We start from the raw sequence: 17,490 nt of genomic DNA on the forward strand, positions 1-17,490 counted from the left end.
CCCGAGCTGGACTCCTCTTCTTCCACGGTGAAAGCCGATCCGGCGATCCACAGCGTTGATGTTGATGTATTTCCTCATCGACCAGCACGGATCAGCTCCAGGCATGATGAAGCAGATATCGTCCTCTTTTGGAAGACCAAACAAAGTAGTTTCACTTTCACAATGAATCACACAGCGTCTTTACGACATGGCAGCGGAAATAACAAAACTACAGCGAGAATAAAAGTTACGCCTTCTTTCTTTGCGTGAACATTTGGGCGGCGTTATGCAAAGCTGATTCTTAACTTTTATAAAGAATATCTTTGGATTTGAGACTTTGCAACTTTACAGATCTTCTTTATGCACCAAGAGCTTGTAACACTCCAAAGAGAAAGGAAAAATTGAAAACGCATCATATGACCCCTTTAAGAAAATGCTCCAACTGATTAAAAAAATGTTTGTGATTCCCTAAAAAGAACCGGCTCATAAGAGTCAATAGCTTTCACTAGTCAAGCTGTGTTTGTGTTTCATTAAAAAGACTCATAAGAATCATTTGCATCAAAATCAGACTGGCGTCACTAATTGCAATGTATTTTTTTTTTATTCGCTAAGAAGAATTGGCTCACAAAAGTCATCAGGAATCAGATTGCATTGGCTGTGCTGTATATTTGTGATTCACTAAAAGAACAGACTCGGAATCATTCTTTTGGGAATCTGACTTCACTGGTCACACTGTATGTTTGGGATTGACTATTAAGATATGACTCTCAAGATTCATTCTCTCTGTAATCGGACTTCACTTGTTGCCCTGTGTGTTTGTGATTCGCTAAAAAGTACCAGTTAATGAGAGTCATTCTGTTGGGAATTTGACTATACTGGTCACACTGTATATTTTTGATATTTTGATTCTATATATTCATTCTCTCGGGAATCTGACTTCACTGGTCGTGCTGTATGTTTGTGAATTTGCTAAAAAGAACCAGCTCATATGAGTCATTCTCTCTGGAATCGGAAATCACTGGTCATGCCACATGTTTGCGATTCACTAAAGAACTAGCTCATAAGACTCATTTCCACAGGAATCTGACTTCACTGGTAATACAGTATGTTTTAGGGCTGTGTATCACCAGCAAAGTCACGATACAATACGTATCACGATACAGAGGCCACGATACGATACATATCACGATACGGGATTGCACTGAATTTCACCTCAACAGAATTAGTAAAACAGCTGTTTATTAAACACTTCATACTATACGGCCATTTCTAACTATTGGCAGAGCAGGCAGTTGACCTCTGCATTATGAAGGGCCTCCATAACTGTACCACAGTACAATATAGGTAATGGCATATGTTTCATGTTTACATTGTGCCCTCCCCACCAGGTATTCTGATTGTTTGCATCTTGTTTTTAAGCCCATAAATAATAATGTACTCGTCCTAATAAATTTATATTGTAATGTACTCATTCTAATATATTAAAAAATCATTTACATTGCCGGTAGGTTATCATTGCACAAATTAACACACTCTCTACAATTAAAAAAAAAAATTAGAAGAGTTCTAAACTAATGCGCTGTCTTCACTGTATCTAACGCACACGCATGCTCAGTCACTCACACAGATCACGTTGCGTCCTCACTCAGACATTCAGGAACAAACTTTTTAGCACTGCCCCGCAATTTTATCAACTAAATAGCTTAATCTCTCATGAGCTACATTATCTTTCTCAACAAGGAGCTGGTAACATCATCGTTTCTAAAGGAATTAAAGGCACAGCTTCACTGTTAATTGAGAAATGCGGCAAAACGGTGGTAATTCATACACACATAGCCTCTCTCTCTCTATCTCTCTCATAAATGAACACTTGATGAATTACACTTTTCTGAGAATAGAATATTAAAGTGGAGATCGCTAAACTGCAAGCTAACCGGTGTTTTCAGAAACAAGCGCATTTATCCACAGTGGAGAGACTGCGCGTGCACACGGTTGCCAGGTTGACATTACGTCTCTTTATATCAGGCAACCCAGTTGTGTTCCTCTGCGGCCAGATTAAACCTTGTTGTAGCCTATATATTATGCTCTATTCATACTCATCCTCGCACTTTTCTACTCAATTTTAAACGTTGTTCTTGTATTCAAATTAAGTGCGGTCCACTGCTGCACACGTGCCACAGTATCGATACAGGGCCAGCTGTATCGATACTCGTATCGTCAAATCTCTGTGATTCGATGTATCGAACACAGCACTAGTATGTTTGTGATTCGCTAAAATGGACCGACTCCATCATTAACTTGGAAATTGGACTTCGACGATTGTGCTATTTGTTTAGTGCTTACAAAAATGAAGCAAAAGAACACATTCACATTATTTTAAGAATAGAGCGCATGTGTGAGAACCGTTAACAGAAACAAACGCCATGGAAATTGGATCTGTATTTTTTTCCCCAACCCTACTTTGAATAACTATTTTAAATTTCATTACATCTGTTTCTCATTGACAGTGATTCATTTAAACTGAGAGCAAATAGAGACATTTTTGTCAGGAGGAGCATCTGAGAAGCAAAGACAAAGACACCTGTAATCCCACGTGTGCCATCTAGAGATTCAGAAGAGATTTCAGCAATGTCCTAAAAGCAATAATGAACAACCTAGCAATAAATGTTTTCTCTTGTGTTTGACAACGTTCAAAAAACCATCAATCTGACATGCTGAGTAAACAGGATGTAATCGCATAAACTATCAGAGAAGCTCAATGTGTCTTAAGGGGGCACTGAAATATGGCTCTTAATAAAATGTGTCCTGTTTATAGGCATTTAAAGCTGATTCCCATGCATGATACGTCAGTCAAACCAGATGTAGCAGAGCGAACACACAAGATCTTACCCCATCATTCCCCTGGGCTGCTGCCCTTCTCTAGATCACACAATATAAGAATCAGATGCCATTTAAAGACCCTGGCAGTGTTTTCTCAGGCCAGCAGGAGGGAAACGGCACGTAGCCATCAAATAAAAACACAGTAAACGGGCAAAGAGTGATCTGACCCATATAAATGGCTTTATGAATAGACCGTAAGCAGTAATTGAATTCACTTAGTTCTATTTTAGTCAGGGACCTCCATTTGTGGTCTTTCTTATTTTCTCTCTAACAGATGTTCCCCTCTGAGCTCGACTCAATTCAGTAAATTCCTACAATGCTCTTGGGGAAGGGGCTTTAAAGATCTTGACCATCCAACTCTGAGCCCTCTTATGAAAGGCTATTCATGTCTTCAGCTAGTACAATAACATGCTGTGCTTTTTCAGTGCCACTATACACTATATAACTAATTTACTATAGACTGCAGAGAAAACAAAACTGTAACTGGCTCTGTACCTATCATATATAAAATATAATTATAAAATAATAATAATAAGACAATTTATCATTATTGTTATTATTATCATCATTATTTCTATGTATGTTTATATATATATTATACAATATAATAATAATAACTTTATAGATATATATGAAAAATAACTGTATTATTCTTACAATGATTTATTATTGTATGTGATTCAAGTAATATTAATGCTCACACGTATATAATAATAAGACAATGTATTGTTGTTGTTATTTATGTTTATATATATATATATATAACTTTATAGCTAAATATGAAAATTGTGTATATAAATAAATATTTATACATATGTTTTATACACACACAACAACAATAATAATAATAATAATTAAATTTCGTTGTTTTGGTATTATTATTATTATTATTATTATTTATACATATGTTTATATATACATAATAATAATAATAATAATAATATCTTTATGGATGGATATGAAAAATAATTGTATAATCCTTACAATGATTTATGTTTGATTTAGTTAAATAAATAATAAAAAAATTATAATAACATAGTTCTTATAAATATATGTATAGATAATAACTATGTAGCAATAATAATATTTGAATATCTGTTTTTCTAAAAGTTTATATATGATGAATATACATTATTATTTTTATTCTATATATATAATACAGTAAAATTATACCTATAGTATATTAACATTTCCCAGTAGCAATTAAATTCTATCCCCAATGAAAGAAAAATGCTGCACAAACCAGTCAAATCTCAGCCAAAAAGAACATACTTGATGACGACACAGCTATATGGATAGAGTTTTTGACCAAAGAGATTTCACTGTGGGCGGGGCCACCCAGCACAACCACATAATAGAAAACAAGCGCTCAACAAAATGTCATGTAGTGTGTCAGATGTCATTATTGGTTAAACTCAGATTTATGTAAAGATGTGATTTATCGCTTGAAGCTTTTTGGAGTCGTGTCTGCTTTAAAGCTCACATGAAATCTCAGTGTCATACTCATCTCGTTTATCTGTCTCACAACAGTTTCAAAGTCTCCGCTCGGAGGCTGAAGCTTTCAGAGACTGCTGTGATTGTTAATGAGAGGGTTCAGCACAAACGACAGGCTTAATTAGATGGGTATTCACTCAGACTAACACGGCTACAGCGTCTTGCTGACACACTTGTGCACTGTAAGAGAATAGTGTGTGTCTGTCTGCGTTCCTCCTCAGACAGCACACCCACGGACGGTTCTAGCGATCAAATACTTGAAAGATGTTCAAGAGTTGTTTTTGAGACACTAAAGACCTGTCAAACTATGTTTAAAGTGATAGCTCACCCAAATATAAAATTCTGCCATCATTTACTCATTTCAAATTTGTATGAATTTCTGTGGGGGCAGAAATCATGGTATTCTGAAACATGTCAATAGACCCCTTATGTCCCTACACTACAAAAAATTATGCTCCTTCTCAGTACTTTTGTCTTGTTTTCCAGTACAAATATCTAAACATTATTATATTAAGCAAAATTACTTGAAATATTAAGTCTTGTTTATGCCTAAATCAAGAAAAAAACATCTGCCAGTGAGGTAAGAAAAAAAAATCTTGTTTTCTCTTGAATTGTTTATTGTATTTTACTTATTGGCAAATATTTTTTTCTGTTTTTAAGTATAAACATACTTGTGATTTTTTTTTTCTTCAGAAAATAACATTTGATTTATGAATTTTGCTTCTCAAGTAAATGTATGCCACATTGATTTAAGAATGTCTTGATATTTGAATTAGAAAATGACAAAAATACAAGAACTTTTTTTCACTCGGTCTCCACTGAAAGCAAAAATGCTGCACAAACCAACCAAACCTCAGCCAATCAGAACATATCTGAAGACAATACAGCTATATGGACTGAGTATATTTGACCAATGAGATTTCGCTGTGGGCGGGGCCCCTCAGCACAACCACATAAATAGAAATCAATGACCAATGATTTGATATTTGTTCTGAAAAACAAGATGAAAATACGAAACAAGAAAAAAATTTTTTGCAGTGTAAAATTTTTCTTAACCAGAATTTAAACCTGAATATTGTATTGTGACTGTCATATTATAAAATGATAGAAAACAATAGAATGTGCTCGTTAAATATTCATGATCTTTCACTTACTGTGTAGCAGCATCTGAAAGAAACTGTTAATGTTGAACAGCAAATGCTATTATTGAAGTGATACAGTAAATGATGATAAATATGCAAATGAGTATGTTAACAGATCAGTTAATCTGACTCAAAGTTCTACTTCGTCATTTACAATAAATTGAAAACAACTGTAAAAATCACACTCATAGGATCTAGACAAAACCTTGTGACTTGAAGTTTCCTCAACGAAAGAGGCACTTTATTATATATATTTTAAGAGTTTGTAGTGAAGTTTTGTTTACTTTTTAACGTTTTTGACCTGTATATGTCAGAATCAAGGACAGCACTCTAGCAACAGAAAAACGATTCTTGATTGTGACCTAGTTCTGCTAGCAAACGGATCTGGTGTTTGTGTAGAAAAAGGTATTTTTAAAGCGTTGGATCTGCAGCTCGGGATGATGATGATGCATCTGGTTCATGGCCAATTATGTGTAACCGCGCTGCATCCCCTGAGAGGATATACACCCGTCAGTGTGAGTAAACTCCTCTAGTGTGTGTGTGTGTGTGTGTGTGTGTTTAGAAAGAGTGTGTGCTTAAAATATTCCAGGTTCAGTACAATTTAACCTCAATCCACGATAATAATTTTTGACTTGTCCCTCGTTTTCTGTAAGGAAAAGCAAAATTGGAGGTTACAATGAGGTGAATGGAGCCACATTTTTGGGCAATTTAAGGCAAGCCACTACAGGGAAAACCATTGTTTTTGCATGCATTGGTAAATTTTGAGATATTTCGTTATTTTGCTTCCATAACTTATCTTCTCTCAGACTAGTGGAAATAAAATATTCAAAATACACATTTAAGTATTTATTTTATTAAACTTTATCTATGTGCATCTGTAGATTTCAATTACAATAGCTTTTTTTAAAGGCAACTTTCTCATTTTTTTTTTCTCATGCACTGAGCCAGAAACCTCCACTTTAGTAGCATTTACATCACACTTTACTATGAGGGGCCGTACAAGTCATAATTCATTCTGGCGCTCTCACACACTTACATTCTCCTTTCGCATACATACATTTCTATTCACACACACTTACATTTTCCTTTCGCATACATATATTTATATTCTCACACACTTACATTTTCCTTTTGCATACATATATTTCTATTCTCACACACTTACATTCTCCTTTTGCATAAATACATTTCTATTCTCACACACTTACATTTTCCTTTTGCATACATACATTTCTATTCTCACACACTTACATTTTCCTTTCGCATACATATATTTATATTCTCACACACTTACATTTTCCTTTTGCATACATACATTTCTATTCTCACACTTACATTCTCAATGAATTTGTTCTGTCTGGTACTGTATTTCTGACAGGACCACTATCGTCAAAGATGATTGACAATTACAGTTTGGATTGGCAGTATGGTTCCGTTCTGGGCAAGAACTCCCTGACTGATGCGAGCTTGACTAACGTGACCTGCCAGAACTAATGCGACGCTAGATTTTCTCTGCTTGCGTGACTATTCTCTCCACTTCAGTGCATCTTTCTTACAGATAATATCATGATGATCACAATAAGTTTGTGTTACCGAATGGTATCCTGTCAGGAATAACCTTCCTGCGCTGTTTATGGGTTGTTTTTGATTACCGTCACACGGTGTCTACACCGGACACGATAGATGTCATGTCGCGCCGCAACAGTCTAGTCTACACTGGATGCTACAAAGCGACCGTTGCAAATCATTTTAACTTTGTGTCAGTATGTCATAAACAAAACGATGCATCAGTTTACTGTCGGGGATTTGTCATGTCGCGCCGCATCCAGTGTAAACAGCATCACTGATTATAATGGGTTCTATAGTATTTTGACGCGTCGCATCGCGCCACGCCGCTCGCGTCTGGTGTAGACGTGTCAGTTTAAATGATTTATAAGCTGCAAAATTAAAATAAAATTGTATTACCCAAATTGATTAGATGTTTAACATGTCCAAGCAAAAACTGTAGCAAAATTATCATTTAAATGCCATTTTTCCTAAATGCATTTAGACTTACGGGTAGGACACTTGAGATTACATTTTCATCGTGATACCGCGTGATAATTGTAGCAAAATGCAGTGTGAATTTCAAAATGCATTCTGAGCCAAATGTGCAGCAAAAGGGTAGCAAAATGGTGATTTTAAATGTCTTTTATTTTTCTTAAATGCATTGACACTTACACTTAAGACGTTTCAATTGCATTTTCATTAAATACCCCGCGATAATGTAGTTTAAGTCAATGTGGATTTTAAAATGCATTCTGGATTTTAAAATTGTGTCTCACTGTTGCCCACATTCTTGCCTCAAAAACATTTGGGATAAAGTGGAAATGACTTTCTCGGTAATCAACACTGAGCCACATGTACTTCTGAATGGGCTTAACTTTTACTAAACCCAGAAATGTTCCTTTAAGATGCACTCAGTATGTTTCTGTGTGGTTTGCGGTTCACTCACCAGGCTGTTGTGGTGTTGTGTGCGGTCTGTGCCGGGCTCTGTGTGTCTCCCATCAGGCTGTGTCTGATCTGACTGCAGCTGTGTTCATGATGTTGCCCTTGAAGTTCTGACGGAGCTGTGTGTTGAGCGGGCAGTCCGTCCCTCTCCTCCTGTCCGTCACCGTGCCACTGACCACGGGCCTGTTTCAGCCAGCGGCCGCCCAACCCGCACTTCTCCAGATAAACCCGGCACACCTCATAGTTCATGGCCGAGTAATACAGAAAATCAAGCGCTAACAGCACCATGACGAAGAATCCGTAGATCCACACGCCGATTAATGCAGAGTAATTGCTGCGACAGAGAAAACAGGGACGAATAAGATGCACTTAACATTTTATGTGGCCATAAACAAATGTTTTTATGATATACAGAATCAAAAAACATTGCAAAGTGGATGGAAACTCTTTAGCAGTATTAGTGGTCTTATAAAAGCTGAAGTACTTCAATAAATTCAAACTTCATTAGCATTATATGAGGCATTTAGTGTTAATAAACCATTTTACAGTTCCTTCTGAGTATAAATCCCTGCCCAGACTGAAAGAAAACTGCAGTAAAAGCAAAACTTTCACTTTTTGATGAAGCACAGGCCTTGTGCTGTCAGACAAGGCCACAACTGACAAGGACAATATTGAGGTCTCGATAATGTATGGTGTTATTAGAGCTGAGAGCAAAGGGGAACAGATGTCATGTGTGTGTGATATCAGATCTCTTTGATGCTGGTACCCAGAGTCCAACAGTACGGGAGTGAAACTGGATTTGGCGAGTACTTGAAGCTGAATTACTGACTAGTTTTAAACAAATTGCAATGTAATACATGCAATAAAAGGACCCTCACTTGTTTGTGTGATGTGACAAAAATCAAAGAGTTTCAAACGGTCTGCTAAGGCAAAGTCAACTTTGATTAAGAGGAAAATTGATCAGATGTTTATCTAGGAAAATATCATTTTTTTCATTGCTACAACTCCAGAAATATCTGGAGACATACTACTGCCGAAAGAGATTTATGAGGACAAAAAGCAAAGTGGGTCACAAAGTTTTTGTAAAGTGACTGGCTTTGTCTCATATGATGCAAAATGTTTGCCACAAAAATGGTAACAGTATTTTAAAATGAAAATATTTATATAAAATATTAAAATGGTTAAATTAATATTACATTAAATATTAAATTACATTTATTAGGCTCTTATGATTTATTGAATTGTGAATATTATGCATTATAGATTTTAATATTTAATGTATAATAATAATAATAATAATACTGGTGACAAACTACTGCCAAAATGGATTTAGGAGGAACATCATAGGTGACTGGCTTGCTTCATATGATGCAAAATGTATGCCAAAAATATTATGAATTATAGATTGACTACTACTATACTACTACTACGACTAATGTCTACATAACAAATACATTTTATTTAAATGTTTTACTTTTTCTGTGGCAAACAGAAGTGCAGGGCATTGTGTCACTATTTGTGTGAAATTATTTATCTAATATTTCTGCTAATCAGGGCTTGACATTAACTTTTTTGCTTACCAGCCACTGTGGCTAGTGGTTTTCCAAAATTACTAGCCACTCAGCATTTCCACTGGCCACAATTTTATATGACTTTTATATGACTAAAGTTACTGCATACTAAAATTTCTTTAAATTGATTTCCAGGTCTTTTTTTTTTGTGTGTGTGCCTATTTAAAGGGCATTTTCCCCTAACCTTGTTAAATGCGTTCTTCATATTTCATATTAAATTCATATCCCATATCAAAAATTTATAATTTCACTTAATATAATAAGACACTATATATGGCTGTTACCAATCAAATGAAATCAGTATTAACAAAACCGATCTTTCCACTGCAGAGGAAATGGAAGCAGCTGAAGGGGCATTTAGATGCATTTACACACAGATTAATGAAGCTGAAATGTAGCATGAATGCATTTACATTGCAAAATTACAACAGCATAAATAATGTTATAAGCTTGGTGTTTAAAATCTTTTTTTTTTTTTTTAAATATACAAATATGAAATGTTGGGAAAAATGCAAAGATAAGCTACTTCTAAATATAAAAGTAAACCACCAGTAGGTGGCAACAAGTGACTGTCTTCGAACGATTCATTCAGATGGCTGATTCATTCAAGCAGGGGCGTAGCAGCCTCGGTGGACGTCAGAAACAGGTGATTCTGTCCCCCACACTTTTTTTGACCCACCGCCAATATTTCCGCCCATATTGCTCTTTGGCAGTTTGGGGTAAAATGCACCCCAGAACAAAGCAGAGGACGATTACCTCCTTTTTTCAAACACACACTGTAAATATGTTATGTCGCGATAACACGAATCAAGCGATCAAATTTCCATGTTATGATTTAACCTACTGAAATGTCGCATCTACACTGGATGTGAGCGATGCGATCATGCAACGTGACAAATGGCATGTTCCCAAAATTGCCACTAGTGCTCTAACATGTCAATTGGTATTCTATTTAGAATGTATTATATGAACATTAATGTACTTACTTTGTACATTATGTACATAATTTGTTTGCCTTTGAGGGTCACATCACCTGACAGCTCCTCCCCCACTTGTAAAATGGCTGCTGCGCCCCTGCATTCAAGAATGAATGGACCACTGAATCATTGACTCAAATGATTAATTCAAAAACGTGAATCATTCAGTAAACACCGCTGTGTTGCTCAGAGATGCGAGAATGTTCTGCTGTGATCTTTTTCGTTAACCAAATCGAGCAAAAACACTGACAATATTGTACTAAAATGTATATTAACTAGGCTACTTGTTTGAACTCCTTTATAAAATTCATTGTCAAATTTGCAGTCATGGTTTTCAAGGAAAACTGCACTTGGTCGTGTCCTGTTTCTTAACTAGGCAATATGTTATAAATATAAAAACTACATTTTTCCCGCAGTATGTTTATCCTGTGTGCATTTGTGTTCATTTATTTTCTCCACGAGATTCTCTCTCACCTGTAGGCTGTGCGAGCCTCAACTGGCGCGACCTTGTTACTGTCAATACAACCGCCATTTACACCAAAAGTAATAAAATCAGAATAATTCTCGCTGAAAGTTCAGTGCTTCCCTAATTAGATGATTTAGTCATTTACTTGTCCAGTCGGGCAAGTAAAATTCTCTTTCACTTGCCCCTTCAAAAAAATCCACTTGTCCCATGACAAGCATTAATGTCGAGCTCTGTTACAAATTTAACCCGCCAAAGTGGCTTGTGGGAGTGACCGTGTTACCCGCCACAGCTGAAATCCACCCGCATTTGGTGGGTTGGTGGGTGTTAATGTCAAGCCCTGCTGATAATATACAAAAATATACCTGTGGCCCTTCTAAAACAAGTTAAATATATCAAAGATAAAATTCTAAAATCTCCTGTTTATTTATTCCAACTTTAAACAACATTTTGATATTTCAAATATTATTCACATATATATCAGACACTAACTTTGCGCAGCTGACAGACCATAACATTATTAACAAATTCTGTGATTCTGGGCCATAATCACAGACACTTATCATGGGTTGGTGACAGGGCCGTGCAGAGGGGCAGGTGCTCAAAGTATAAAAGGGGCACATTGAACATGGACGTCTATCGAAACGGATGCTTCCTGATACAGCAGCAAATGCCGTGACGCAGTTTTGAAAAAGAAACACAAATCTGTCTTATTTAAAATAGAATTCTATATTAATCCTGAATTTATTCATTTTTTTAATGATAATGATAATAAAAATAGGATTGATAAGTATAATTCGTAGGATGAGAAAATCAGTTTTATCAGTGCTATGATAATTATTTTAATGCACTCTAGGTTTTTTAATAAATACTGTAATAATAGGCCTAACAGTTCAACATATGAATAGTTTTTAGATAACATAAAAAGACAAGATCCCTCGACGCCCTTTAAACTTTTCCCAATCAAACAGCAAGAACGAAAGAGAACAGGCACCTTTGTTTATACTGCTGTGTAGAACTACTTTAGCTGCATTTTTAATATTTAATAAATATTTCATTTTAGTAAAATGTAAATTCGTCCCCTGCATTTTATCCGGGCAGGTGTGTTAACTTAGAGGTTTCTAGATTTAAATCTGGATTTATATTCAAAGAGACAATATCAATAGTCTATGCATGACCTGACGTTTTATTCCTATCCAAAATGAGATGTGAATATAAGGAGTGCATGTTTCATTCATACTCGAAGCCAGAGAGCGCTCTCGCCCAGAAAATTTAAAACAGACTCATAGAAGAAATAACTTATGACGTGCAGGAAACCCCTAATATGGACAAAAACATCAGGCTATGGCTGTAGCTGAGCGGAATAAAAAGCAGAAACGTTTTTACTGATGACATGAAGACAATAAACACACGACTGCGAATATATATGGTTTGTGTGTGTTTTTCAAGTTATCTCCAGGTAATAAATAAACTATATGAATAATGCAGTAGCTACATATCATTTACTATAGAAACTATAAAATATATTTTCTGCCTTATTCTGTGATAAAAATGGGAAAAAATGTGTTTGTAGTAGCCTTTATAAACCAATCATAAAATTGTCATTAGAAAAATATTGAACAAAAATATTACAGCCCCTTGCTGCAGCTAACGTTATTTCCACAGGCTACACACAGCAATATAAACAACAGCTGTGCATGCTCTCTTCCTGTCATTCTTGTGAAATAATAATAATTTAATAATATAAGTAAACAAGCACACCGCTCCACTGAGATCTCCACTCACCGGCAGCCACGGACGTTATTGAAGGCATCCTGGCAGCAGCGCGCTAAATTACTAAAGGTGTCTGAATGTGAGGGCTAGTCATCCCAGATCAGATCGTCAGGTGTAAGGTCATCATGTGGATAATTTTATTTATGGATAAATTATTATTCATTAATTTTACTAATAGTTAGATTGGGCAGACCTTCACAAAAGGGCGTTTAATTACAAAAAAATTAATTGCCTTGGCAAAAGGGCACTTTGGGCATCAAGGGCAAAAGGGGCAGGTGCACTAGATATGCCTTTATATGCCAAAGCTTCCAAAGATGTGGGTTCCTGTCCTCTCGGCTGCTTCTGAGGGTGGTTTAACCTCAGGCCATCAGTAAATATCACTGGCTACATCCTGCTGACCACAGATGAGAACGAAATGGCTTCCTACCAGGACGGCCGCCCTTTCAGCAACTTCATCCTGCTTGAGAGCGCAGCAGCACACCGCGGCCTCAGACATTTCCACATCATTAGCTGTCATGAGTGTGAGGCTGTTACCCTGATCTGAGAGCAGTCAGTATTTTCAGTTCATATTTGATGAGAAGGGAAGCATTTCATAGCGTCAAAAAGTAAACAGAACAGGTGTGACCTCTGGGCAAAAAACAGATTTAGCTTTTATGATCTGTCAAAAAATCTTTCACCTGTGAAAAAATGTTTCTGTTGCTAAAAAATATGAACCAATATTATCGCAGAGCTCTGGAATACTTGATTTTGAGTGGTCATTAGCATTATTCTGATGTCAGTTATGCATAATGACGACCTTGCAATACACAGCTGCTCTATTTTTAATCTCTTTGTTACTTTGTAATTTAAACTCAAATTAATATTTATTCATTTAAACAGTATTTCTGAAATATCTGGTGCTCTGGAGCCATGAAAATGCATGCATGCATAAATAAATTTATTAATTAATAAACGGTAAATACATTGTCTTTTTTTACAAAGATATACATTTTTTTACAATTAATACTTATTTTATATTTACCCAAAATATTTTAAATATTTAAATATGATTCATCAAAGTGTATTATGAATTGTAGTTTGAATATGTTTATTATTTTTGGTTAATGACAATTTAAATTTAGTCTTTTAAAAAATAAAATCTAAATTTGTATATAGTTTTGATAATATTTTATATTAAAACTAAAAACAGGAAACATATATTATAAATATTTGTCAATATTTATAAATATATAGTTATAAATATTTGAATGACTAATATAATATTATTATTTTATATATTAATTTAATTAGGCTATTGTGATGTATTGAATTGCCAATATTATGAATTATTGGTTGTTTTATATTTGATATAATAATAAAAATAATAATAATTGTAAACTGGTGACATAAAACTGCCAAAACGTATTTGTGAGTTGTATACGGTTGCATATATGACGCAACGTTATCCAAAGATCAAAAAACAATACTATGATAAATTATTCCATTTGAGACTATAAAAAAAGAGAAGCTAACTGATATCTACAGTATGTACCTAGGTACATGATGAATAATAACTACAAATATGATGGTCGTTTTGTACATTATGTGTTATATATCATGTAATAGTAACGCTACAGCATATCAGAACCATCAAATTATGTTGGACTTTTCTTAGTATTTTTTTTTATAGTACCATGTTGAGATCACATGACCAGCCATATACTATACTACTCACATTGTCTATAACCCTTTACTTGTCTGGACACACTTGTTGAGGAAAAATTTGTGTGTGTGCTGTTGCAACCAGGATGTTAGTGTCAATATAAACTCCAGGATCACTGTATTGAATCCTAAGATAGAAACGACTTCGTGCAGCTTTTCTCTGGTATAAGGATCTCGAGTCAGCTCCGTGTTTGTAGTTGAAGGTAGGAGACTCACTTGTGAGCGTAGCCGTCTGGAGATGTGGTCAGGTTGACCTGCATGACTGTTTGAAACTCGGTCTCGTTGCAGCAGTACTTGAAGGCCGTGTTGTTATGGTGACAGCAGAACATGTACGTCTTGTTGTCCGAGAGACGAGGACAGTGGAATCCAAAGTGGTAGCGCCCCTTGTGATCAGTGTAAGGCTCACACACCCGAAAGTGAGCAGAGAGAGCTGTGCGGAAAGACAGTCATAGACAGGACAGTGAGCATTATTTGCAGGGTTGCCAGGTTTACACAACAAAACCCACCCAATTGCTACACAAAACTAGCCGAAATCATTTTTGGTTAATGCCTAATCGCGTTTCGAGGTTGCAACAAAAGTAGTTTTACTTTTTCGAGGTTGTTAAAGTAGCCCTATTCCGCGGGAAAACTGCGGACTTGGCAACACTGGTGATATGAGATTGTAAACTTATCTAGTCTTTTTTATTTTTTTACCCTATTTACTTTCTGAATGCATGTTCTCTTATTGTGTCTTATTGTAAACAATTTATCAGTGCACACCACTACAATATAGTATAATATAATATAATATAATATAATATAATATAAATGCCATAGTACAGAAGAGAAATTAATTGCAAATATAAGATATAAAGTCATATTAAAGATGATATTAAACAGATAAAATAACGATTACAATATAATAAGATATCATAATATAATATATAATAGAAGTTAAATGAATTGTAAATAAAATTCATATGTAATAAATGTCATATTAAAGATGTAATAATATTGTGGAAGTAAAATGAATTGCAAATGTAAGATATAAAGTCATATTAAAGATAATATTAAATAGATGATATAAGGATCACAATATAATAAAATATCATAATTAATATAATATAATAGAAATAAAATTATTATAATATAATATAATATATATAATAGACATATAATAGAAATAATAAATGTCATATTAAAGATATATATTAATAATAATATGTCATAGTATAGAAGTGAAATGAATTGCAAATATAAGATAGTCATATTAAAGTTAATATTAAATATATAAGGATTACAATATAACAAAATATCATAATATAATATATAAAACATGTAATATTGTGGAAGTAAAATGAATTGCAAATATAAGATATAAATTAATATTAAAGAAACTAAATAGATATAATATAATAATATTAAATATAAACTAATAATATAATAATACAATAGGAATAAAATGAATTGTATATATAAAATCATATGTAATAAATGTCATAAATGTCATTAAGCCACAGCTTAACATGTTTTGTTGCATGCAGTTCAGCAGCTCATTTTCAAACGGCTGATCTTTAGCCAAGTCTTTTAATTAATAAGAGATGCATATTAGTGAATTTCAGTTATAATTCACCCTGATTTAATGACCCTCACCACATTTAGTGGACCTCTCAGAAACTGGATGGTATTCTGAAGCATAAAAATGTGCTCGGGATAATTTTCTCACTGATTTGAGCACAGCACAAAAGCAATGCTACAAGGCTTGTTTTTAATATATGACAGTCATAGTTCTGCTTCTTCAAAACAGAGAGTGACAGCGAGGTCTGAGCGACTAACCCATGTTGACACGATTCACCCTGAACAACTCACACAGAACCAGCAGACACAACCGCTCACAGACGTTGCATAAGAAAGACTACTTTTCTTGCTGCAGCACCACATGTACTTGTTTTGAATCTCAATCACTGAGAGTTTCAGCCTAAATAGCTTGGTGGTGCAGACATACTAAACAAAACCTTCATTTCTTTATGATAAATCTGCACTTCTTCATGAAGACTTACAAGACGTACATGAAAATGTACTTTAGCTTGAGTTTCTATGTCTTTCAGACTCAACCTGATTTGTTTAATTAGACAGAAGGAGAAAAGTAACTAGAGAGCTTCAAAACTCATTTAGACAGGGTGCAAATTATGATGTTTTTTTGAGGTGGTTTCATTAAATCTTGAACCCCACCAAAGGAAGTCAACACAAAGAGCCGGGAGTCTTAAGAAGCACAAGTACTAAACAGTTTCTATGTATTACATAATGAACATTTCCAAACAATGTTTTAGTAATCAACATTTGATTGCAAGTTATAAGAACTCATATTTTAGCCTGACGCCAAATAAATGCTTGCAAACATAAGTCATGTTCGCCTGAGGAGGTAACCATAGCAACAATATGTTAAATACAAAGTGAAAAACAATAAACATTATATTTCACTTTGTATTAAAATTCACTTCATATTATAAGCATGTCATAAATCTGTCCTTACGGACTTAAAGTAAGCTAACACTTCTAGTGAATGTAGTGATGTTCTAGTGAAGACCTACACACACACACACACACATAAAATCCACACAAAAAAATGCATATCATGGATTTTTACCATGATTTACAGAAAAGAAGTCATTCAGAGTAGCAATAGTTCATATAACAAAAAATATGCAAAATATAAATCCGGCATATTTAGAACCAGAATAATTAGATGGCATTAAAAGACTTTTAAGGATTACAGGATGTCTTGTCTTTGATCCATGTATATTTGTGCATATGCATGGTTTTAAAATGTAATGAAATATATGATATTTTCAATGATATTTTGTAGTATTCACCATGCTGCATATCTAAAGACTCGTGACACCATGGTTGTTTGTTTCGTGATGATTTTCTCCTTGCTGTCCAAGGCTTTAAATTCTGCTGCAGAGTGAATGACTCACGCTTGTCTTTAATAATTAAAGAGGTTTTTCGATTTGATCCAGCTTTATGACCTGTAATCTCAC

General features: G+C 34.6%; 1 protein-coding gene across 1 annotated transcript in view; it reads right to left on the reverse strand.

The window, feature by feature from the left end:
* shisal1b (shisa like 1b) overlaps positions 1 to 17,490 on the reverse strand; it is a 52,045-nt gene that overhangs the window by 4,414 nt on the left and 30,141 nt on the right. The window contains exons 3-4 of the mRNA XM_016468926.1: positions 14,687 to 14,900; positions 7,990 to 8,319 (exon numbers count right to left, since the gene is read on the reverse strand). Of these exons, the coding sequence (XP_016324412.1) occupies positions 7,990 to 8,319; positions 14,687 to 14,900 (544 nt within the window). The remainder of the gene's footprint in view (positions 1 to 7,989; positions 8,320 to 14,686; positions 14,901 to 17,490) is intronic.

This window comes from Sinocyclocheilus anshuiensis, unplaced genomic scaffold (genome assembly GCF_001515605.1).
Source record: "Sinocyclocheilus anshuiensis isolate Anshui unplaced genomic scaffold, SAMN03320099.WGS_v1.1 scaffold941, whole genome shotgun sequence".
NCBI classification, from domain to species: domain Eukaryota; kingdom Metazoa; phylum Chordata; class Actinopteri; order Cypriniformes; family Cyprinidae; genus Sinocyclocheilus; species Sinocyclocheilus anshuiensis.